The sequence below is a fragment of the Otolemur garnettii genome, unplaced genomic scaffold, assembly GCF_000181295.1.
Source record: "Otolemur garnettii isolate 467f Iridium unplaced genomic scaffold, OtoGar3 scaffold00026, whole genome shotgun sequence".
NCBI lineage: Eukaryota > Metazoa > Chordata > Mammalia > Primates > Galagidae > Otolemur > Otolemur garnettii.
The window spans coordinates 20,973,522-20,998,340 of NW_003852421.1; the positions used below are offsets into that span (position 1 = coordinate 20,973,522).

At 40.7% G+C, this 24,819-nt stretch overlaps 1 protein-coding gene across 1 annotated transcript in view; it reads left to right on the forward strand.

Annotated features, from left to right (window-relative positions):
- Positions 1–24,819, forward strand: part of CARMIL1 (capping protein regulator and myosin 1 linker 1) — a 352,275-nt gene that overhangs the window by 132,135 nt on the left and 195,321 nt on the right. The window contains exons 3-4 of the mRNA XM_003788342.2: positions 15,335–15,385; positions 20,957–21,016. Of these exons, the coding sequence (XP_003788390.1) occupies positions 15,335–15,385; positions 20,957–21,016 (111 nt within the window). The remainder of the gene's footprint in view (positions 1–15,334; positions 15,386–20,956; positions 21,017–24,819) is intronic.

Consider the following 24,819-nt stretch of genomic DNA (forward strand, 5'->3'; position numbering starts at 1 on the left):
GGTGCAGATCCACTGAAGAGCCCAAGGCTGAAGGTGGAGGCAGGAGCTAATGCAGGGTGCAGATCCACTGAAGAGCCCAAGCAAAGAAGGGATGTGACAGTGTTCACGTTCTACAAGATCACTTTAAGGCCGGGTGTAGTGGCTTGCACCTGTCATCCTAGCACTTTAGGAGATTGAGGCAAAAGGATCACTTGAGGACAGGAGTTCAAGACCAGCTTGAGCAACATAGCAAGACCTCCTCTACCAAAGGAAAAAAATTACAAAATTAGTCAGGCATAGTGAAGCACATTCTTGCAGTCCCAGTCTCTCAAGGAGAAGGATCACTTGAGCCCCGGAATTTGAGATTGTAGTGAACTATGATAATGCCACTGTACTCTAGCCTGGGCAGCAGAGCAAGATCCTGTTTCAAAACAAACAAAAACTACATCAAAATATCACTGTAAGATCTAGAGCAGTGGTTCTCAACCTTAATGCCGCAGCCCTTTAATATAGTTCCTGTGGGTTGCAACTCACAGATTGAGACCTGCTGATCTAGAGGGAAGTTGATTTGAGAGAATAAGAGTGGGTCTGTTAGAAAGCTATATTGCAGGTGGTCCAGGAACAAGATGATGGTGGCTTGGAATAGCATATCATGGCAGTGGGGATGGATGATCGAAAGAAGTATTTAAGGAGGTAAACTGTGCTAAAATTGAAGAATGAGATAGAAAGTGAAGGTGGCAGTGTTTGAATTTCTGGCTTAAGAAACTGAGTGGTGGGCAGTGCCTGTGGCTCAAAGGCGTAGGGCACTGGCCCCATATACTGGAGGTGGAGGGTTCAAACCTGGCCCTGGCCACCCCCTCCCCCCCAAAAAAAACTGCAAAAAAAAAAAAAAAGAAAAGATCAAAGATACTCGTGGCTATGCTCCTTACTGAGCTTTTGGAGGTGGGAAAGCTTCTTGGATAAAGATCATGAGTTTTGTAGTTAACATGCTAAGTTTAAGGGTGGAGAGACAAGTTAGATCAATAGATCTGAAGATCTGAGGGAGGTCTGGGGCTGTGCGTGAACTTAGGAGTCATCTGGGATTGATTGAAGTCATGGAAGAGAACGAATTGTAGCAGGGAATGGAGAATGAGCAAGTAAGAATGACGAAAGAGGCAGGGGGAAAACTTGTGGAAAATACAACTTCAAACATGGAAGGCTGTGTCCAATGCTAAGGAGAAATCTAGTTAGAAAATGCTGAGAAACACACATTGGATTTAGTGACCAGAGGTGATTGGGACTTCAGAAGGAGCAATTTCAGTGGAAATGTGGGAACAGAAGCCAATTTTGAACACTAGAGGTGTGAATTCAAGGCAAGAAACTAGAGACCATGAGTACAGATTCATTTTTTGAGGAGTTGAGCTCAAAGGAGGAGGGAGTTAGAAAAGAGCTGCCAGAGGTATGTAGGATCCAGGGATATAGCTCTGGATTTAAATAGCTATGTACTTGGATATTTAGATGTGGAAAAGAAGACATAGCTGGTTGCTTAAAGTTCCTGCAAAGTTGGGTGGGATGTAATCCAGAGCCCAGGTGAAGGCAGAGGAAGGAAGCGTGGATGGATGCAGGTGCAGGCAGTTGTGGAAGTTTGGGGTGGGATGGTAAGTGATACCATTCTGACAATTTCTGTTTTCTCTGTGAAGTAGGAGGCAAAAGTCATCTTCCCAGATGGAGGAAGTATAATCAGCTTGCTGAGTTAAATCAGTTCTCCAGCTGTGCTTGGCAGCTACCACTGCAAGCATGGAATAGGCTGCGAGGGTGGGTTCATCCAGGGTTGAGGTTTTATTCTGTGTGTATAATGAAAGAACAAGAAACATGAAGGTTGAGGGTATTAACAATGGAGGAATGATTTCAGTTGGGTTTCAGGGCATGAAGGTAGGTAAGGGCCGATGGAGAATGACCTGACAGTGGTGAGGACAATAAATGGAGGTGGTGGGAATAGTTGAGAGACTGGCTCTGAGTGCTTCTCTGACTGAAGTGTACATTATGAATCAACTGAGGATCGTGGAAAAATGCAGATTCTAATTCAACAGATCGAGTTGGGGGCCTCAGACTGTGTTTCTAACAAGCTATTCCTAAGTAGAAATCAAAAGGTTGTGGGCAGACAGTGGGATGCCTGAATTAGAGATCCTACACATGGTTTAAAGCCATAACTGACATGGTCCAGGGTATGACAAGAAGGTCCAAGAATAAGAAAGGCTCCTGATTATCAAGTCTGTAGGGATGCACAAATCATGATGCCCACACTGACTATTACCAGCACTTTGCTAGGCACCTTATGTACATTGCCTTGTCTAATATTTATGACAACCTCCATTGGAGTGTATATTATGATGCCTTATTTTTCAGGTGAGGAAAGTGAGGAATAGAGAAGCCTTTCCCCAAACCATCCATGCTTGAGACTGGTGGAGCCAGAATCAAACCGGGGCAGTGCATCTTCAGTGCCTGGGGCTCTGGGCAATCAGATGCGTACCTTGTCCTCTGATGACAGAAGGGGGTGGGTCTATGGAGAGATTGTGAGCCAGGTATTAGCATAAAGTTCATTGTGTCCAGGAGAGAGCTAGTCATAGTGCTAGGCTTTTTCCATCTCGTTTAATCCTCACAACCATCCTACAGAGTCTGTATTGTGCCCATTTTATAGGTAGGAAAAATAAGATTCAGAGAGGTTAGGTAGTTGATGTGTGAGAGAGGTGGCAAGTAAATTTAGATTATTCTGGGTTCAAAGCCCATCTTCCCTTATATTAGGTTTTACTATATCATCACACAGAATGGAAATTCTCTTCTAATTCTTAGATAGATTATAGTTGCCATGGAAATCAACTTCTCGCTCTGACTTAAGTCACATCCTGGAGATGATGTGTTGTGAACAAGGCTGAGATCGCTACATTGGATTACTGGACTTACTTCTCTTTCTTTTTCTTTTTTTTTTTTGAGACAGAGTCTAACTTTGTCACCCTTAGTAGAGTGCCATGGCATCACAGCTCACAGCAACCTCTAACTCTCGAGCTGAAGAGATTCTCTTGCCTCAGCCTCCCAAGTAGCTGGGACTACAGGTTCCTGCCACAATGCCCAGCTATTTTTTGTTGCAGTTATCATTGTTTAGCAGGCCCTGGGCAGGGTTTGAACCTGGCTACATTGGTGTATGTAGCTGGCACTCTACCCACTGAGGTACTGGCGCTGCCTATTGGCTCTCTTTCTAACAAGTATACATACATCTCTGTAGCTCTCAGTTTTATATCCCTATAGATCACTTTCAGAACTATATTCTATAAGTATGAGAACAATTGTAATGGCTCCTTTTATATTAGTATCTATAGTAGCTTGGCGCTTGATAGGTTATCTGTACTTCTTATACTAGGGTCTATATTGTCTCCAATTTAGAATTGAAGAAACTGCAGCCTGGAGATTTCAAGTCACCTAGTACCCCATAAGGTCACAAAATGGAAAAGCTAGGATTTCTTCTGAATTTAGTCTGATTTTAAAGCTCATGTTCTTGTCATCTGCCACACTGCCTCAACCTCATCCAGAACCTCTCAGTGGATTATGCTTACAGGTGTATATGGTACCATAGGCCAGTGTTTATCAAACGTCAAAACCTGAACCCATTGGCTCAGGCACCCATATCTCAGTGGTTAGCTCACCAGCCACATACACTGGGCCTGGCAGGTTCGAACCTGGCCCAGGCCTGCTAAACAATAATGATGACTATAACAAAAAAGCAGACGGGCATTGTGGCAGGCGCCTGTAGTCTCAGCTACTTGGGAAGCTGAGGCAAGAGAATCACTTAAGCCCAAGAGTTTGAGGTTGCTGTGAGCTGTGAGCCGTGAGGCCACGGCACTCTACCAAGGGTGACATAGTGAGACTCTGTCTCAAAAAAAAAAAAAAAAGCCTGGACCCAAAATGAACAATATGTTTTATGTTGGTATTGAGAACTGTGTACACACGTGCACACACACTTGCATACAAGTTTCATATATATATATATCACTCAGAACACAGTTCATAAAACAGTACTTACATTTTCTACTTGTAATACCTTGACTTTCCTTTCTGCTGCAGTTTATTTTATTAATATGCTTGTTTAACTCTACTGAACTAATTTACTACCACCTAGCAATGGATTGTAGCTCTCAGTTTGAAAAACATTGCCATAAATAATGCCTGTACCTGGGTTTCTTGATATAATCACTCCAAATCTTCTGTTTTCTTCTCTCCCTATTTCTTGGCACTAAATTTAATGAAGACTGTCTCTTTCCCTGATTGTTTATTTAATGGCATTAAATCTAAACCAAGCCCCCCCCTGCTGTGCACAACTGTATTTTCAAAGTAGGAGACTATTTTATAAATTTGCTATAAGAGAAGGAAAGAAAATTTGTGGGTTTTTTTTTTTTTCATTTGATGAAAATACTAATATGGCAAAAGGAGAGGAAAAAGGAAGTGTCGTTTTTGCCTCTGTGGCTTGAGAAGATGAGAATATAAGGCCAGGAAACATGGGCAAGTTGAAATGATAGGGGTTGGTGAGAGACTGCAGCTGTAGAATTAAAATTGAAAACAAGTGACACTTCTTATTCCAGCTCCACCACTTAGCCAGTAGCTAGCACTATTATTACACTTGTCAGAGGACATACGTTTGTTTGACTACTTCTGGTGCCAGGTGTGACTGAGTATTTTGCATGAGTTATCTTTGGAGGTGAGATTCTTGTCTCCAGGTGTTTACAGTTACAGGTGAGGGAACTGAGCCATAGGAAGCTGTGTCATCTGCCCAGGGTTACGTGGCTAGTCGTGAGAGATCCAGTGCTGCGATCCTCAATCCCTGGTCCATGTACCAGTCCTTGGTCTGTTAGGAATGGGGCCACACAGCAGGAAGCCAAGTGTGGGTCAGTGAAGGAAGCCTCATCTGTATTTACAGCCATTCCTTTCTGCTCACATCGCCACCTGAGCTCTGCGTCCTGTCAGATCAGGGGCAGCATTAGATTCTCATAGGCGTGTGAACCCTACTGGAAAGTGTGCATGTGTGGGATCTGGGTTGCGTGTTCCTTATGAGAATTCAACCCCCCACCCCCCAATCTGTGGAAATAATCGTCTTTTATGAAACTGGTCCCTGGTGCCAAAAAGGTTGGGGACTGCCAGTCTAGTGGGAATCCAAACCCAGGCTCTCTGCCTGGGAGTCAGTGCCTCTTGTCTCCAAGCCACAGCTGTCACTGTGTTTTCTTTTGAATAATTCTGTGTGGTCTTTATTGGCTGTCAGGCTCAGGACAGGGACTTGTGCCCCATCAGTTTTGGATCTTGATGAGAAATCCTGCTAGGGTAAAAAATGACTGGAGTCGATTCATTCTACAGGGGCAGCCAGAAGGGACTACTCTTTAGTTCCTGTTTCTCCCATCTGTTCAGTTGATTTGGTTTCTGTCTCTATGGAGCTCTGGTGGTACTTCTGATCATGAAAGCTACTCCGTTTCCTTCAAATATATTTATTTTTGCTTAAAATTATATTAATTAAAATAAAGAGGGCGCCCTAATGGATGCACAGGAATCTTTTAACCCTTCCTACTCTGTTTTGTCATCTGTAAAATAAACGGAAAAGATACAGTCACCTCTAGATTCCTCTTAGCTCTGTGATTTTTAGCTAGAATTGAGTTGCAGTGATTCTCTCATAGACGTGTTCAGGAAGAGGCTGGCAGGCCCTGTTTTGGTAATTAATTGGTTAATATGAGCTTTACAGTCATGTTGCATTTTTTCTGTACTCCTTGCATGACTGTGACTCTACTGTTTGCATATTTATTTAAAATCCAAATATGACAGTGATGAGCAGATAAGGTCTCTTATCATGCAGGCCCATGCAGAATTGTGAGGCCCCTGATCACCGCTCACCCAGCACTGACAGGCCAGGGCAGGAACCCTGCCACACGTGAGTGCCTTCACGGGAAACCTTTCCGGACTGTCTGGGACTGGAACTAAGTATTTGACTTTTCTTCACCCTTAGCCTAAGAGGTGGCCCCTTTCTAAGAATCATGGTCAAGGCATAGTCATGTTTGTGTGTTGCTGCTAAAATTCTGTCATTAAAAATGGAGTGTCTTTACTCTGCCTTTAAAATATATTATTCTAAAAGAATCAGTGTGGCAGATTCCAGAATTTTGTGTCAGCTTGTGCTTTGAAGAGAGGATCTGAGATGTAGTGGCTCCTGTGATCACCTGTGGGGAAATATTAGACATGTTTGTTTCTTTCGTGCTTCAATAACACCTTGCCCTTGTGATAGTGGGACTGTGGGACTGTGCAGAGAATGAAGCTATCTCTGTCTGATAAATGGTATGAAAACATTCCATTTCTCTGTACTGTGAAAAAAAATGACTAAGGTGAAAAGAAATGGATTTACATAGCTGTTAAGAGTATAAAGATGTCCCCTGAAACTAGACATCAGAAAAGGAAACCAAAGTCAGGAAACCAAACTCCCCTATTGAGGGAGCATCTGTTATTCCAAGGAGCAAGGTCCCACAGAGGAATTAATTCTTAGCAAATATTTACTGAGGACCTTGTCATTCCTAGAAGTCCATAACAAACCAAAGAGTGGGGGTAGGATGGAGTCTTAGAACTGGGAGTATCCCAGGGAGTGTATAAGTCATGGACCCAGAGTGCAGGAAGGTAACCTCTCTTGTTAGCTTAACACCATGATGGACATATTTTAATTTTATTATAATGTTAAAACATAAGTGTATAATAATGACAGTTACTATGTAGCACTTCCTTGTGCAAGCACACTTCTGAGCACTTTTGTTATATTCATTCATTTAAGTCTCCCAGCTCCCTGTAGTGTGGCTACTACACATATTATTCCCCTTAATTTAAAGAGGAAGAAACTGAAGCACAGAGAAGATTTAGTAGTTTGCTCTGAGTTACATAGATACTAAATAGTGAAGCTTGGGTTCAAACCCAGGCAGGCTGACCTCACAATTTGTCCTCTAAACCACTAGACCAGGGGTTGACAATGTGTTTTATAAATATTTGGGGCTTTATGAGTCAGAAAATCTCTGTTGTTTGAAAGGAGCCACAGACAGTACCTTATACAAATGGGCATGACTGTGTTTCAATAAAACTTTATTTATAAAACCACTAGGGGGTAGAATGCTGCCTCTGGAGCAGGGATTGTAACTTTCAACTAGACTATGCCACCTTGCCAGGGCCCACCTATTAATAACAGTATATCCTACAGCTGCCTGTGAAGTATGATGTTCCAATTTTAAAAATAATTTGAGGCTAGGAATTGCACTAAAACAATATATTTTTGGTTTTCCTTTTGGGTAAAGTGTCCTCCTTTGGCTAGAGGTTATGGTGGTCATCATAGCTGTGTATAGTGTTAGGAGTCTCAGAACCAGGGGAGAGGTTTACTCTCCTTCAACTTTCTGGGTGACCTTGCCTAACTAAGTCTGTCTGTTAGCTTTTGTCACTCCTAACTCCCCACAGTGGCGATAAGGAGGCTCACTACCTGCCTCTCCCTCACCTAGGTTTCCGTCTTGGATTAATGAGGTCTTATTGGTAATGCACTTGGAGCTGAGACTTCAGAAGAGAGGGAAAGTATTAAATGGCATTCAGCATTTAGTTTGCTTGCAAATGAGAGAACACTTGAGGGGTGTAAGGCCATTTGTGAAATGTTTGGCACCTAGAGCCCAATCTTAAAAGAAAGGCATGAGAAAAGGTGGATTTAGAGGCATGAATTTATGGATTGCCTGCACAGCAGTAGGTTTTAGACAATGGAGTTATTTAAGATGGTGAAACAGGTATTTATTTCAGTTTTTAGTAAGTGTGCAGTGAGATGGTTCCATAGCTGACATCGTTATATAATATATCACCACCATAAGAATATTTAAGCTTCTGTGCTAAACTGTGAGTCTTAACAGTAAGGAGGATTTTAATAAATGTTTCCAAGTGCAATTTTGAAGTTAAAAAGTTGAACTAAGAAGCCTCAGAGGGAACTGGGCTGCGGCTTGCATTTCAATGAAAGAGAGAAGAAATTCATTATAGAGGTTGAAAATGTGGTTTGCATGCTAAGGCCTTAGTGGAAGAATGGGCCTTCCTTGGGGAGGTGGTAGAGAAGTTATAGCTTGCCCTTTGTGGTTAAGGTTTCTTGACTAAGCACATATATGCCCTCTGATGCCTCCTAATTTTTTTTTTAACTTTGTAAGAAAATTCTCCTACAAGGTCAAAGATGTGAATGGAAAATTTCAGGCTAGGAGAAGACTCGTAAGCTTTGTGGTTTTTGTTGTTTGTTTTGTTCTGTTGACAGAAACAAATATTTACAAATCCAGTAGGTATAATTACTTATCTTACTTTAGGAATCTAAATCTAAGAGGCTGTTAATACTTGAGTTGTAATAAGAGCTGATATTCAGCAAAGACATGTTAGGTGCTGGGCTAGGGTTTTGTGTGCAGTTGTGTTTTACTTCATCTTCATAACAGTAACAGGTCTGCAGAGGAATATTCTTTTTTTCTTTTTTTTTTTTGAGACAGAGCCTCAAGCTATCCCCCTGGGTAGAGTGCTATGCCATCACAGCTCACAGCAACCTCCAACTCAAGTGAGTCTCCTGCCTCTGCCTCCCAAGTAGCTGGGACCACAGGAGCCTGCCACAACACCTGGCTATTTTTTGGTTGCAGCCGTCATTATTGTTTTGGCGGGCCTGGGCTGGATTCGAACCCGCCACCTTAGGTGTATGTGGCTGGCGCCTTAGCCACTTGAGCCATAGGTACCATGCCCAGAGGGATGTTCTTGTCTGAAACCTCTTGTATGAGGCGTTTCAGGGGTGTAAGCACTCAGTTGTAACTTCGTTACCTCTAAATCTCTAGAGGTTAACTAACCTTATCAGCTTTATGCAGACAGAAAGTGGCAGAGTCAGAATTTGAATCTAAGTCTTTCTGATTCCAAAATTCAAACAGTAAGTTGATAACTGTCCTGAATTCCTGTCCTGAACTGTACAGGATTCTCAGCACTAAAATGTTTCTTGCCTTGAGAGAACAGGAAGAATTGGTCATTCTATAATTAAGATGCTTCCTCTCAAACTCTTGAGTAAGAGTGAGACCTGTCTGTAAAATAGCTGAACATTGTGGCTGGCCCTTGTAGACACTGCTGTGTGGGAGGCTGAGGCAAGAGAATCGCTTGAGCTCAAGAGTTTGAGGTTGCTGTGAGCTATAACATTGCAACTCTATTGAGAGTGACAAAGTGAGACGGTGTTTCAAAAAAATAAGTAAATAAATAAATAAATAAGATGCTTCTTATGCCAGCCACCCAGGAGAAACATTATCTCTGGTAAATCAGAGAGGAGTTTTTCTGTGCAATTCCCCCTCCCCAATCCTGCTAGAAGCCATATACGTATGTGCTGTAAATCCTCTAAGACTGGGAACCTGGGAGATTGTGTCCATTAGGATTCCAGGTATGAACGTAGCCCCATTTATTGGCTCAATTGTTGTTGTTAGGGCAAGAGGCACAGTTCTGCTTGGAATAGTAGTACTTATAATTTTCACTATTGCTTTAACATATTGCTACACTATTGTGCTTACAAGTGAGCAGTCTTAGGAAAGACTGGGTCAACTTTGGATGGTTTCCTCCATTCTTCACTATCCCTTTTCATCCATGTGTCCCTGGAGATTCTAGCTGACCGTCAGAAATGGGGACCAACTATCACAGAGCTTTGTGGCTTATTGGACTTTTTACAAATCCAGGGCTCCTTCACAGATAGGTCTCTTTTCAAAAAGACTAGTTTGGTCCCTCTCTTCCTCCCTTCATATTTATTTTGAGACAGAGTCTCACTCTGTTGCCCTTGGTAGGATGCTGTGGCATCATAGCTCACAGCAACCTCAAACTCTTGGGCTCAAGTGATCCTGAGTAGCTGGTAGTAGAGTTGCCCACCACAACACTACAACACCCAGCTATTTTTAGAGACAGGGTCTTTCTCTCACTCAGTATGATCTCAAACTCCTGAGCTCAGGCAATCTGTCTGCCTTGGCCTCCCGGAGTGCTAGGATTACAGGTGTGAGCTACTGGGCCCAGCCTGGTCCAACTTTTGAAGGATACCGTATACTTATGCTGCCTTTGAGATATTTCTTTAAAAAGTGAGTTGACACATGGGGCCCTAGACTCTGAACCCTTTTAGTGCCAGAGGGAAGACAGAAAGTACCATTAGAAATTTATGTATCTATATGTGATCAAAAAGTTGACCTTTAATCAAAAGGTGAATCTGTAGGAACACTGCATTTTTTCCTCCTTTTGTTTTAAATGTACTAACCTTAGTTAACGCTCTGTCAGCGGTCCCTATAAATCCCCTCTGGTGGCGGTTCTGGAGAAGGCAGGTCAAGAGAAGACAAACAGGTCATCCGATCCTCCTGGTTGGCTGTGGAAGAGTTACTCCCCAAAGTACAACAATTGTCAAAGGGTGGACTGGCCAGCTGGTGCCTTACGCTAGTGATGGCTGCTGTATTTCAGTGATTTGGGTGCCGATTTTGAGATTAGCTTTTAAGACTTGTTAATTAGATTTACACAGGAGACCTTGTAATCACTTAATTACCGATGTGCTTATTGTGTAATGATGCCAAAAACTGTCTCATCATTTGTAGTTCATTTTTGTTGAAATTTCTCTGTGACTGTGTTACAAATGAAATACCCTTCCAGAATACAGTATTTCTTCTCTGACTGTTATCTAGTGTTTTGCAAAAGGCATTAAAAAAATATATGATTCCCATAGAGAAAAGACTGGGAATGGAGGACAGAATGAAGGCAGGGAAGGGTAGAGGGGAGGGAAAAGAGATGATGGCACAAGACGGGGTCAGGATATTAGGATACTGGTTGTAAGGGCAGAGAGAGGGGAAGGAAGGAAGGATGGGGAGCCAGTGAGGAGAGACACAGGTAGACTGAGAGGTGTGTGTGTAGAATCATGTAGAACAGAGATGGAGAAAGAGAGCAGGTGAGAGAGAGTGTGCACATGTACAGAGTATAGGGCACTGGTCCTTTTTTTTTATGATATCCAAACATTTTTCATTCTATTGATGATCCTTTTTCCTGTTTTGCTTCTTTCTAGTTTTAAAGTTCTATGACTTCTCTGCATTTCTGTGAGTGCAGACTATTGAAAATTCTGGTTCTTGGAAAGATAAGATTGGAGACCTAGTATAAGTAATTAAGAGCATTGTTCCTGGAGCTATATCATCTGGGTTTATATGAATTAACAGTTCTGCCACCTACTTATGGAGGACCTGAATCAGTTACTGTATGTGCCTCAGTTTCTTCATCTTAAAATGGGGATAATAGTAGTGTTTCTTTCATGGGGTGCTTTGGAGATTCAATGAGATATGATATGCAAACCTATTAGGACAGCGTATCCAACAGATGTTGGCTGTTATCACCACTAACTTGTACAAGGATCCTGGATTCCTTTGAAGGAATGTTTGTAGAGCTAAATATATTTTTGTGAAGATTGAGGAGGCTACAAGTTCCTGGGGCTTTTAGCTTCAAACCTTGTTGCTAATCTGAGGTTAGGGTGAAGAGATAATAGGCCTGGAGTGAGGAGTTGCAGTTTCTGGTTCCAGCGCTGCCATGTGCCAGGTGTGATATGATGGGTTTCTCTGGATCTGCTCTCAGATTATAGGTCTTTGACCTGTGATAGTAGGACCTTTCTGGAGGTGAGTTGTGTGATCTGACTAATATTATACCTCTCTGCAAACTTTTTGGGACTTAAGAGTCTTGAAAAGATCATACAGGTACCCTTGGAAGAGAGGAGCACATGTGGCTCTTTGTACGTAACAGAAAGAGAGAAGGTGAGAGTGGGGCGTGGCTTCCTGGAGCTGTGCTCGTGAGCACTGCCATCAGCATTCTTTCTGTTCCACTGTTGGGGAGGATCAGTATTTCAAAGATGGGACATATTCTGGGGATGATCTGAGATTGGAGACTCTAGATGTTCTATGGAGCTTGGTTCAGGGAAGGTGAATATTTCATCCTTTCACATGAGTTCTGATCTTGTAACCTGCTCCCAGACCTAGGCAAATGGCAATGCAGGCTAAGCCTGTCTCTGGTGCCCTTTGATCTTCCTTTCCAAATTCCTCTTTCTTTCTGTCATGCTGCTTCTCTCTGACACTTACTACATACACCAAACCTTGTGTCTCTCATTCCATAAAATTCTTTCTTACCCTTTCCTAGAAGGCCTCCAAACTCTTAATTTCCTGAGTACTGCCACATTAGCCAAGAATTGACGAGTGCAGATGATGGAAGAGTTTGACTCTTGTGTTTAAGAGAGGTTTTTTTTGGGGGGGGGAGGACAGAGTCTCACTTTGGCACCCTTGGTAGAGTGCCATGGTGTCACGGCTGACAGCAACCTCAAACTCTTGGGCTTAAGCAATCCCCTTGCCTCAGCCTCCCAAGTACTGGTACTACAGGCACCTGCCACAATACTTGGCTATTTTTAGAGACAGGGTCTTGCTGTGGCTCAGACTGGTCTTGAACCTGTAAGCTCAGGCAGTCCACCTGTCTCGGCCTCCCAGAGTGCTGAGATTACAGGTGTGAGCCACCACGCCCGGCCCAAAAGATATATATATATTTTTAAACTGCGTACTGCAATGTCAATAAATGTACCCTTTGGAGCAGGGAGTTGTGGGTCTCTCCAAGTCACAAGCTGCTCTGTACCATCTATAAGAAGATAAGATACCTTCTTATCTTCATCCCAACTGTCTACTGGGGCTAAAGCACAAGGAAGCAGGATTGGGTAGTAAATGTAAATATAGCCTGGTGATTAAGAACTTAGGGTTTGATGTTAAAAGACAAAGGGCTACTATGTGAATTCTCTTTCTGTCCTATTTGTGTAACCATGAAATGAGTTATATCACTGGGTCTTGGTTTGCTTATCTGTAACATGTGAGTAACAATGGCAACAATTATGGTTACTGTGCAGATTAAATAGGTCAGTGGACCCAAAGACCCCCCTTTCGTGGCACATGGGGAATGCTTGATAAATGGTAGGTGCTACTCAGAGACAGCTTCATGGCATGCAACCTGTTCTATTGCACCGGACACCATGTTCAGGAGTGCCTTGTACATTAACAAGGTTAATACCTTGTTGTCCCCATCTTGAAACTCTTATTTTTTGAACAGTAGACCAGTTCTGCTGCTATTGGGCTACTCTCGAGCTCCAACTCAGTTGTCTGGCCATACTTTATACACTTTCCTTCTTCCCTTTCCTTCCTGCTGCCCATTGCTTTATCCCATTCTCTTGCCCCTGTAGCTTTAGTTAAATAAAAGAAGAAAAAAAAGATTCTTTAGGAAAAAGCAATGATTCGGTTCACAGCATATGGAATATTCAAAGATAGATATCATCAGGTGTCTATAACACGTTTATAGAACATGTCAACTCTAAAGTCAAGTAGTAATAATGATATCAGATTTTAAAAAATGGTCCTATGCGTAACTGTGACTGTGGCATTTGAGTGAAAGTTCTTTTATTTTTTTGCAGTTTTTGGCTGGGGCTGAGTTTGAACCTGCCACCTCCAGCATATGGGGCCGGCACCCTACTCCTTTGAGCCACAGGCGCCGCGCAGAGTAAAAAGTCATGAAATGTGCTGTGCGTCTTTCTTCTGTCCTTGTTACCTGCTCATTGTCAGATTCTCCCAGCCCTGGTTGGGTTACTTCTCTTAGTCATCTGTCTCATAAATAGTCCTGGCTTGAGTTATTCCCTACAGTGGTGACCTATAATTATTTGAAGAAGGGTTTTATAGGAAACACTACGTCTGTTTGGAATTGGGAGACTGCAGAGAGTGGCTGAAAGCAGACCACGGAAGGATACTCACTAACTTACTAAGCTCAAATTCAATTCACAGTTCCACATATGGTTTGAGTTTGGTTAAAGCTATGCGACCTCAGATAAGTCTTTTAGCAACTTGGAGACCCAGTGTTCTTGGCTTATCATTTCTAAAGTTTTGTCCAAATCTAGCATTCTTAGCCTAGCTCAAAAATATCACTTGCTAAATATGGATTTAGTGAGAAGGGAGTTCTCTGGAAAATGAGAAAAGGCAATTCCTTTTTTTTTTCCTGTGGTCTTCCTTATGTCACCCTGGGTAGAGTGCTGTGGGATCACAGCTCACAGCAACCTCAAACTCTCGGGCTTAAGTGATTCTCTTGCCTTAGCCTCCCTAGTAGCTGGGACTACAGGTGCCTGCCACAATGCCCAGCTATTTTTTGCTTGCAGTTGTCATTGTTGTTTAGCAGGCCCAGGCCAGGCTTGAATCCGCCAGTCCCTGTGTAAGTGACTGGTGCCCTATCCACTGAGCTACAGGCCCCACCAAAAAAGGCAGTTCTTCCATCAGGACTTGAGAAGCCTTGGAGCCTTTCTTGATCTCAAAGGCTCACAAGGCTGGATCAAAGTTGTAAGTGGATGTTTGGAGGTGAAGTCTGTAGACCTGGGATTCCCTACTTAAGATTCAAACTCCTAATTCAGCTTGCTGGGCAAGAAGGGGCTATAGGCATAGGGGACCCCATGGACTATATAGTGGGGGCCAAAGTGTTGTATTCACATTTTAAAAAGGAAAAATACTATATTAAAATTGTAGTACTCAAGTCATGTTTGATTTCTGCAATTAGAAGAGATACAAGGTGTAATATGAGATAAAAAATGTTAATTGGTATATGTCGAGTATTACAATTTTAATACAGTTTTTTTCTTTCTTAAAATGTATATATAGTTTTTGGCACCTGCTGTGTATGTTCTTAGCTGAATATCAGAAAGGAAACTTCCATAAATGTTCTCCCTAAGATGGACAGAGGCGTAGCTGGAAAGCTGTGGATGATTTTTTTGAAGCTTAGCATGATTTTGCTGTCTGTGCTTTATGTAAAACTTCTCAGCTAGAGAATAGAGGATGGAAAGCAAAAGGCAAATGTGGGTGGTGGTTGTAACTTAGGAATTGTGAATGAATACTTGGCCTTTTCATTAAGTTTCCTGTGGATACTACGTATCGTGGGGCTTGTGACAATTTGCGAGATGGCTGTATTTTAATAACACAGAGACCTGTCTTGCTTGCTCAACCAAAATCTGTTGGTTCTTTGGAATGCTGGCTGAATTCTCATCTCAAGGTTTTACAGGTGACTTTTTCAATACAGACCTTGATACAAGGACTCTTAAATTAAAAAGAATTTTATAGGGCCAAGAAGCTGTCCCAGGTCAATTAATTATTCTTACTTGGCAGGAGCCAAGCCATCTAGCCTTTTGAGGCTTCTGTCTCGTTTAAGGTCTGTGGTTAACACCAAAACCCGCCAGGCTCACTTGTCCATAACTTACACTGACGCTGCTGCCCCTGTCTTACAGGTGCTTACATCATGCCGAGCCTTCCTCGTGACGGCGCGAATCCCCACCAAGGTAAGCACCGATGAGCTTTCTGCCTTCCAAGACACACGCACAGCATGCTCACGTGCGTGCATGTGTACACACACACACACACAATTATACTCCAACACAGCACACGCTCGTACCTCACTCACATACTTACGATTTAGCCTAATGAGTTCAGACTTAGCACACTCCTGTTTTCCTCCCTTCTCCCCAGACAGCACCCAAAGCTTGTGATGACATTTTTCACTCCTTTGTTTCCTCTTGCTGTATAAAGACATCATGAGAAAAGTGGTGAAGCATTTTGTGCTTTATGTCGCAGTAGATTTTCTCCCACAACTGGGGCTTCATTTCTACTTTCTTCAGGTCTGCTTCTTATTTCCTTCAGTCCAGTACTGGCAGATTTTTGCTAAGGCCATAGATACATGAGAAATAACCTTTATAACTTTAAAGGTTACACTGCCCATGATGTAACCACCTTAACTGTTCTCCATGTCCCCTCATGTTGCTTATTAAAAAAAATAACATGGCACCACTCTGTTCTTTGTAAGATCTATATAACTTTTTTTATGAGATGCCTTTATAACATGGTGCAAATTAAAGGTGGGACCCATAGCTCATGAATTATGTATAGTAATGGCTTCTTTGTTTATGGTAACTACATCATTTTTATAGGATAAGGACTGAATGGTAACAGGGAATTGGGATATTTCCCCCCTAAAAAGATGATGATAACTAAAATTTATTGAGAGATATTTTAGTAACTAATTTAATCATTAAAAGAATCTCCTGAGAGCATAGGTCCACTTTATATATAAGAAAACTGAGGCACAAAGAGGTTTGGTAACTTGCCCAAGGTTAAACATGTAGGTGGTCCGTGATTATAATCAAGGGAATCTGGTTGCAAAGCATCTGCTAAACTACACTCTTATTACTAGAATTTAATGAGTTCTGTACTAAGTGTATCTTTTTCTTTCTTAAGTGACACTTAAGTGAGTCTGGGTCTCACTCTGTCACCCAGGCTGGGGTGCAGAGGTCCCTGTAACCTTGAACTCCTGGGCTTAAGTGATCCTCCCACCTCAGCCGCATGGGTAACTGGGACTACAGGCACATGCCATACCCCCCAATTAAAAATTTTTTTTGCAGGGATGGAGTCTTGGTATTGATTCCTTGACTCAAGCAGTACTCCTGCCCTGGCCTCCCAAAGTCCTGGGATATAGGTGTGAGCCACTGTACATGGCCCTGAAGTGTATTTTAAGTACATTATGTCATTTAATTCTCTCAATAACTTTGTGATACAGATGCAAAGTTGACTTGTCTAAGGATTCACAAGTAATGAATGAGACAAAGTGGAATTAGACTCACCATGCCCGATTCTTTTCTACATTTAACTGAGCTAAACTGCCTCCCCTGCCCACATATACAGGAAAATGAGTGAGGTTTGGTAGATGCTTTCAGCCTTACCATACTGTGTTAGGATGCAGTGTTATTTGCTCATTTTCTTGGTTCTGTTTTGTTCATTAAAAATTAACATTTGGCCACTGTTTTGTGAATTTCTACTTTTGCGCCAAATAGAGTACTATAATGTTACAAATACAAATGAAAAGGATCTTTTAGGAGTTACAATCTAATGATTTGCATGATTTTCACTGAACTTTGGGAAGATACCAACCCACTATTTGCTAGTCATAGGGCTTAGGGTACTTGCCCCTCTCTCCCTCCCTCCCTCCCTTCCTCTTTCTTTCTTTCATTTCTTCCTTTTTCTTTCTCTCTCTCTCATCATAGAAATTGTTAGCTTTTATAAAGTTTCTCCAAAGAATGAGACTTTTGGTCCCAGAACCTTTTGATAATATAAAGTGAGTCTGTATGTTTATAATGTTATAAATAAAATCAATTATTATGTCCGTGAAGTTGGACTAAACTACCTATGCACAAAATGCCTGAAGGCAGGATGAAAGGAAGTGAATTAAGCATTGTCCCATTGATGAAAAATCTAATTGCAGAAAGAAATTTTATAAGCTTAATAAAATTCAAGTATTCTATTGAATAGAAGATTCCTGAATAATATGCATACCCTAGAATGGTTTGATGCAGTAGAAGGTATATGACCTACGGGGAATTCACCTGCCTGCCTTCTGCTAGATGAACTTACTCTAACCTCTTCTTGCTCTACTCCTCACGGAAGGCCTTGCTTCATCTCATCATATGTATAATGTTTCACAACCAGCCTGGCCAGGGTAGTTTGGACATTGGTTCTGATTTCTGATTTTGTCACCATTATAAAGAAAGGCAGATCTTTCCCAAGGGGAAAACATATGCATGATGTACTTACAGGTTTCCCCCCTTGCTGAAGGCTGATTTTCATGTGCAATGTAAAATCTTCATATTCTGGTTTAATAATTATGTTCAGAACCTTCGTGTAAAATAAACACCGATTGTGACATAGATGTCTTCTCTATTCTTTAGGAGTTGATTAATTAAACATGTTTTTTTTTTTTTTTTTACTTTTTATTGTGAAATGTACCACATATACTGTTAATATGGGCAAAACTGAGATTTACGTCTTAGCGATTATTAACACAAAGCAAATTCCTCTGCAGTCACACCTAGGTGAAGAATAGAACTTTGCCATCACCCCAAGAAGATCCCAACTGTGCTTTTTTTTTTTTTTTTTTTTTTGGTGGGGTTAGGCAGGTAATTATCAGATGAGGGAAGGGTTTGCAGAGAAGGCTGGTTGAGGGGTCATTTGACACCAGCCAAGCCAATAAGAGGTCTAACACTGCTCAAAAGGTTTAGCAGTCTGGAAGATCACAGTGATTTGCGGCAGCTGGAGTGTGGGCTAAAGGTTGGTGGAAGCTTTGGTGGGAAGAAAACAGCTTGGAAGGGTGGGCAGGACCTAGGCTTGGATCTAAGAAGCTGATCATGGACTGTTACCTGGGGAAAGGCAGGAGTTGCTAAAGGATAGCCACATAATCACATGTAGATTTGATCTGTTGCCTGTGGGATGGGCACTGCCTTTCTAGGGGAATGATGAGCAAGAGACTGGTGGAAAAGCTGTTGATAATCTGGGTTAATTCCTTCCTCTTATCTAATCCATCACCAATATCTGTGCTGTCGTCTCAAAAATGTCCTCAAGCCTTCACGCAGCCTGCATCTGTCTCAAATTCCTATCTAGTCTTCCTGCTTCCTCCTGCCAATAAATCTAACCTAGTGACATTCTTTAAACTGTCTTTGGGGTGGCCTGGAGAAGGAGAATGATCAGTCATAGGGACTGGGAGTAAAGGCCTGATAAAAATAGGCATGGATGAGATGAGACAATGATTTGAACCTTTCTGTGATGGTTCTAAGTGTGGCTCAGTGACTCCTTTGTCTACTGTTAATAATAACCTGGGACTAATTATAGACACAGCCAGTCATCTCTTATTGATTGGTGACCATGCAGGATCTACACCTTTTAATTTCTGCCTTGTCCTAGTTCTTTTAATGCCTCTAAGTTTTTGCATATTCTTTTTCTTCTGCCTGAATTTCCCTTTGCATCCTTTGTTTGCTTGACAAACTTGGAGCCAGTCTTTAGGGCAGCGGTTCTCAACCTATGGATCGCAACCCACAGGAACTGTATTAAAGGGCAGCAGCATGAGGAAGGTTAAGAACCATTGCTTTAGGGCCTAGCTGAAGTATTACCTCTCATCCCTGACTTTTAGCACTTAGTTATCCCACAGACAGCCTTCAGGTGCAGTAGAAGCATCTTAATTGACTTCCCACTAACCTGGCTGGACCAAGTTGACCAAAGGTGCCCGTTCCTGTCCTGATTGATGCTGACTGAGGGCAGCTGCATTTTCACAGCTGTTAGTCTGTAAGAGTGCACCTGTTCCCACCTCTCCACCCATTGAATGAGATGCCCACTAAGGGTCAATGCTTTGTTTCCAAACCTGTTCATAGCAGTGATAATTATGATAACAAATGTTTTTAATGAAAGATATTTCACCTAGCAATGAAATATGAGTGCAAAAAGAGCATGTCTATGAAATAATTGAATGTTGATAAAAGTGAATTGCTTAAAAATATTACTGTCCTAAAGACCAGACAACTGTTAAAGTTTGGGGGGAATGAAGAGTATGAGGGGCATGGTGATTGATCTAGAAAACTCCTGACTTCAGGTTGCTTTTCAGGTGTCTTCCAGTTTTCTCTCTATATTTAAAGAGACTTGAGTTGAATTGGTAGCTGGAAGTCTTGCATGTGGGTGTGGCTCACAAGGAAAGGCCACTGAGTGCCACCCAGTGTGCTTAACTCAGAGAAAAACTTTGGCACTACGTTAAAGCATGGCAAGTGGAAATAAGTTTATAAATTAAAGCTACAGAGATAGATAGGTATACTTTTTAGAAAATAATTCTCTGCTTTAAATGTGCTTTGAAAACCAAACCATATACTAATCCTGATAATGATGGGTCAGAAAGCTTCCACTCTAACTGGACGTTTTTAACATGTGCCTTCAACACTGTATTAACTCCTGGAAGACAAAATACACATCTCATTCCTCTTTCTAGTTCCAGTGCTGACACATAGTTGGCTTTCTACAAGTGCCTGTCAGTTGACTAAGTGAAAGCCCTCATCACCATACTTTGAAATGTTTGATTGGAGATTCAGGGAATTTTTGCTCTGTGATTTATTCTACTAATGTGTCATGGTAGGGAGCAGAACTAACTCTCTGGTGGGTTTGGAAAATGATCCAACCCAGTCCCCTTTATCTGCAGACCCATGCCTGGTGACTGTTTGCTGTAATAGGATGGAGGACTGCAAAACTGGGAGAAAGATTAGTGACTATTGACCAGGGAAAATAGGCTAAGAGTGAGAGATCAGAGCGTTTGAAGAAAAAGAACTGATGATTGCAGGAGAACAGAAGAAAGGACCCTTGCTACGATCGATAGAAAGGAAATAAATTATTTACCTACATGCAAAGAAAGGGGGGAGGATTTTAGTTAACTATGTGTATTTAATTTAAGCACAATTTAAAATTCCTAAATACTTTGTGGGTTTATGGATTTATTCAGATAAATCCATAATTTATTTGGATAGGTATGGATTTTATTGAGCTAAATAAGGATTTATTTCTCTAAATCTATTCAAAAATATTAATTTTTATGGAAGATGACAGAAGGAAGATTGAATGACTGGTAAGTGGTGAGACTGCAACACAGAGGTAAGGGGCTAGAAAGAAGGGAAAAGCAACTGTGGCTTTATCCTCATGTGAGTTTCTGAAGCAAAATTTTGAAGTGAAAAAGGGAAAAAAATACATTTAGAGGGTTCCTTTCATACATTCATTTCTCATTGAATAAATAGTTGAGAAGTACAAAAAAGTCAAGCATGTAAATTCCTTTCCATTCCTCAGTAAAGTGAATGATACTTTTTCTGAAATACGGTAAGTTAGGTTCTGTTGTTATTCTGTTATTGAATGAATGGAGATATTAAACCAGCCTGCCTTCAGGAGATACCCACTATCGTATTTGCTCTTGGGCTGTTTCTAATTATGGTGTTTTTACCTCGAATTACATGTCTTAAAACCTTCATTACAAGACTTTCTTTCTCCCTCTCCCCTCATCGTAGCTCGAGTTAACCTTCAGCTATTTGGAGATTCACGGAGTCACCTGTAGCAAGCCAGCTCAGGTGAGTATGAGCAATAGAGAGCTGTCGCTGCAAGGTCGTGATCTTTCGGGAGTTCCTGAAACCATAAAATGTTTTCTAGTTTGGTTTCACTACTGCAAGTTTCTTGAGACAATGTGGATAAACAAGATTAGGGAAGATGGGGTTTTCAGAATAAGAGACTCAGCAGTGGCTGTGTGCACATGGGTTGGAAATTTGCTCTCATAAGGAAAATATATTTCTGTGACTCAGTTGGAGAAGAGCTAATTAGCTTTATTGGTGGCTGGCAATGTAAACGTGAGAGTCCTGTTCCTTAGAGAGCTTGTACAGCAGGCATTTACACTACCATTTCACAGTTGTTACACAGTGCTAGGTAAGGCCTCTCTGGGAATATGGTGATACATGAATTTTCGGTTAAGAAAATAATAGATCTTACAAAACAGCTTTATTAGGCTATATATAACTGCAGTGACCTAAAGTATACACGTGAGACTATTACCCTAATCAAGATATGGAATTCTCTCCTCACCTTGCTGTTTCCTTGTATACCTCAGTAAACGCTTTCTCCTGCCCTCCTCCCCATCTGCAGCCAGCCTACAGGTGTCTGCTGTCTGTTGCTATAGCAGTTTGTATTTTAAAATTATTTTATATGATTGTAATCATACACTGTGTACTCTCCTCTGTCTGCTTTTCTCCCCAGTTTGATTATTTTGAGATGGATTTATATTGTTGCATCAATAATTTATTTTTTTTTCTGAGTAGCGTTCTATTTTTTTAGCTATATCACAAGTTGTTTATCTCTTCACCTGGTGGCAGAAATTTAGATTGCTTCCTGTTTTGGCTATGACAAATAAAGCTCCTATGGATATTTATGTACAAGTCTTTGGACATACACTTTCACCTCTCATGGGTATACATCCAGGAGTGGAATGGCTAAATCATATGGTGGGTGTGTGTTTAACTTTTTGAGGAATGGCCAAACTATTTTCCAAAGTGGTTGTCCCATTTCACCTTGCCACTGGCTTCATGTGGGAGTTCTCATTCCTCCACACCTTCCCCAATGCTGGTATGGTCAGTTTTATTAATTTTGGCCACTCTAATAGGTACGTGTATGTAGTGTTTTTTCATTGTGGTTTTAATTTGTACTTTCCTAATGACGTGTTGAGCATCTTTTTATCTGTGCATTTGCCATGGTCTATCTTCTTTGGGTTGATGTTAGTTCAAATCTTTTGGCATTTTAAAAAGTGAGTTGTTTTCTCACTGAGTTTTGAGAGTATTTAAACAAATATATTCTGAATATAATGCCTTTACAAAATGTTTTTTCCTAGTCTGGCTTGTCTTTTTAGTCTCTTAACAGTGTTTTTCAAAGAACAGAAAGTGTAAGTTTTGCGAAGACGAGTTTGTCAATGTTTTCTTTTATGGATCATGCATTGGGTATCATATTAAGTAAGTCTTTATTTAACCCAAAGTCACAGAATGTTCTATGTCTTCTGGAAATTTTATAGCTTGAGGTTATACAATTAGGTTTATGATCCATTTCAAGGCAATTTTTATATATAAAACAAATGTATGGATCAAACAGGCTTTTTTGGTATTGTTTTTTGTTTCTGCTTTTTTTCATATGTACAATATATTCCTGTGTTCCAGTTCCAGCACGATTTGCTTGGAAAACTATTTTTTTCTCACTGAGCTCGTTTTCACCTCTGTTGTCCGTGTCCGTGTGAATCTATTTCTAGACTCTGGATCAGTCCCTTTGGTCTCTTTGTTTTTCTTTATGGCACTATCATGTTGTCTTCATCACTGTGGCTTTACAGGAAAACTTGACATCAGATGGTGTTGGTCTTCTAACTTTGTTCTTCTTTTACAAAATTGCTTTAGGATTCTAGGTCCTTGGCAATTCCAAATCAGTTTCAGAATCTCTTTAGTTCCTACAAATAGCCTGCTGGGATTTTGATCGGGATTATGATGAATCTGTAGTGTAGGTCAATTTGGGGAGAATTGACATGTTAATAATATGGAGTCTTCTAACCCAAGATAGCAATATTTCTCATTTGTTTAGGTCTTTTAAAATCTCTCTAGCAGTACTTTGTTGTAGCTTTCAGTGTACAGAACTTATACATCTTTTTCAGATTTATTCCTAAGTATTTTGTGGTTATTTGATGCCACTATGAATGGTATTGTGTTTAAAATTTCAATTTCCAATTGTTTTCTTATGGGCATTAGAAATAGTTGATTTTTGCATACTGATCTTATATGCTTCCATCTTGCTGTACTGATTGCTATTAGTTCTAGTAGCTTTAAAAAAAAATAGATGCCACCATTTTCTATAGAGATGCTGTCAACTTGTAAATAAGATTGGATGCCTTTTATTTCTTTTTCTTGCTTTACTGCTATTGGAAGATAATTCCTCTATGAGTCTCTCATACTCCTACATGTATTGTTAGGTGGGCCAAGAATTCAGTGCTCTGACTGTTCTCTACCCAGGCTATTTCTCAGGGTTATGATGGCAGTGAGCAACCTCATGGAATGATGGAATTTTTTATCTTTTGAACAAAGAGTAGGCTGACTTTCCGCTTACCATGAAAGCAGTAGGTTCTCCACGCCTGAGGGTTTCTTTCCTGTAGATAGCCTACTGTGTGTACCGGCATCCATCTGAATCCTCCTCCCATCGCCCTATGAGACTTTGAAGGTGGGGGGATCTGTGTAAACATGGTGCTTGTCCCCTTTATTGTGCCGTGAATAGTGAAATCCTATGTCTATGACTCAGGTGTCTCCTGTCTTTTGCCAGCATCCATGAAACAGTAACAGGCAAATAAATAGGGTAAAATAAAATCTCAGACCTTGACAATTGCATGACTAACACCTCCAGGATGGTGGCGAGTAGATGTGGCAAGAGCAGACTTTGTTAATCTTAATCTTCGAGGGAAGCATTCATTCTTTCATCATTAAGAGTGATGTCCACTATAGATTTTTTACAGATGCTCTTTATCTTGTTGAGGAAGTTCCCTTCTATTCCTAGTTTGTTGAAAGTTTTTGGTCAGTAGTTAACATTGGATTTTATGAAATATTTTTCTTATTGAGATTACTGTGTGGCTTTTGTTGCTTTTTTTAAAAGCTTATTAAAATGGTGAATTATTGAATATTCAATCAGCCTACTTAGTTGATTGCTGCTATTCAATGCAATAAATCCTGCTTGGTCATGATGTAGTACTCTTTTTATATGTCGGTAGATTCCATGTGTTAAAATTTTGTGAAAAATGTTTTATGTTGATGTTTGTGAAGAGTTACTGGTTTGTAGGGTTTTTGAAAAATGATTTTGGGTGGGTTCTGTATTAGAGTAATCAGGATTTTGTGGAATGAATTGGGAAGTAGTCTCTCTGCTTAAATTTTTTATGTTGGATTGATGATTAATTCTTCCTTAAATGTTTAGTTGAATTCTTCATTAACTGTTGAAGTTATTTGGGCCTTGAGTTTTCTGTTTGAGAAGATTTTTAACTACAATTTCTACTTTTTTAATAGACATAGATCCATTTATGTTTTCTTCTTTGAGTGAGGTTTGGTAGTTTGCATCTTTTAAGAAATGGGTCCATTTGATATAATTTTTTGAATTTATTAATATAAATTTGTCCATACTATCCACTTATCCTTTTAATATCTGTAGAGTATCTTTTCTGATATTGATGGTTTGGGTATTGCTTTCTTTTCCCATATCAATGTGGTCAGAGGTTTATCAATTTCATTGATCTTCTCAAAGATTCTACTGTTTGTTTTCATTAATTTTCTTTATTGATTTAATTGATTTTCTGTTTTCTAGTTCATTAATTCTG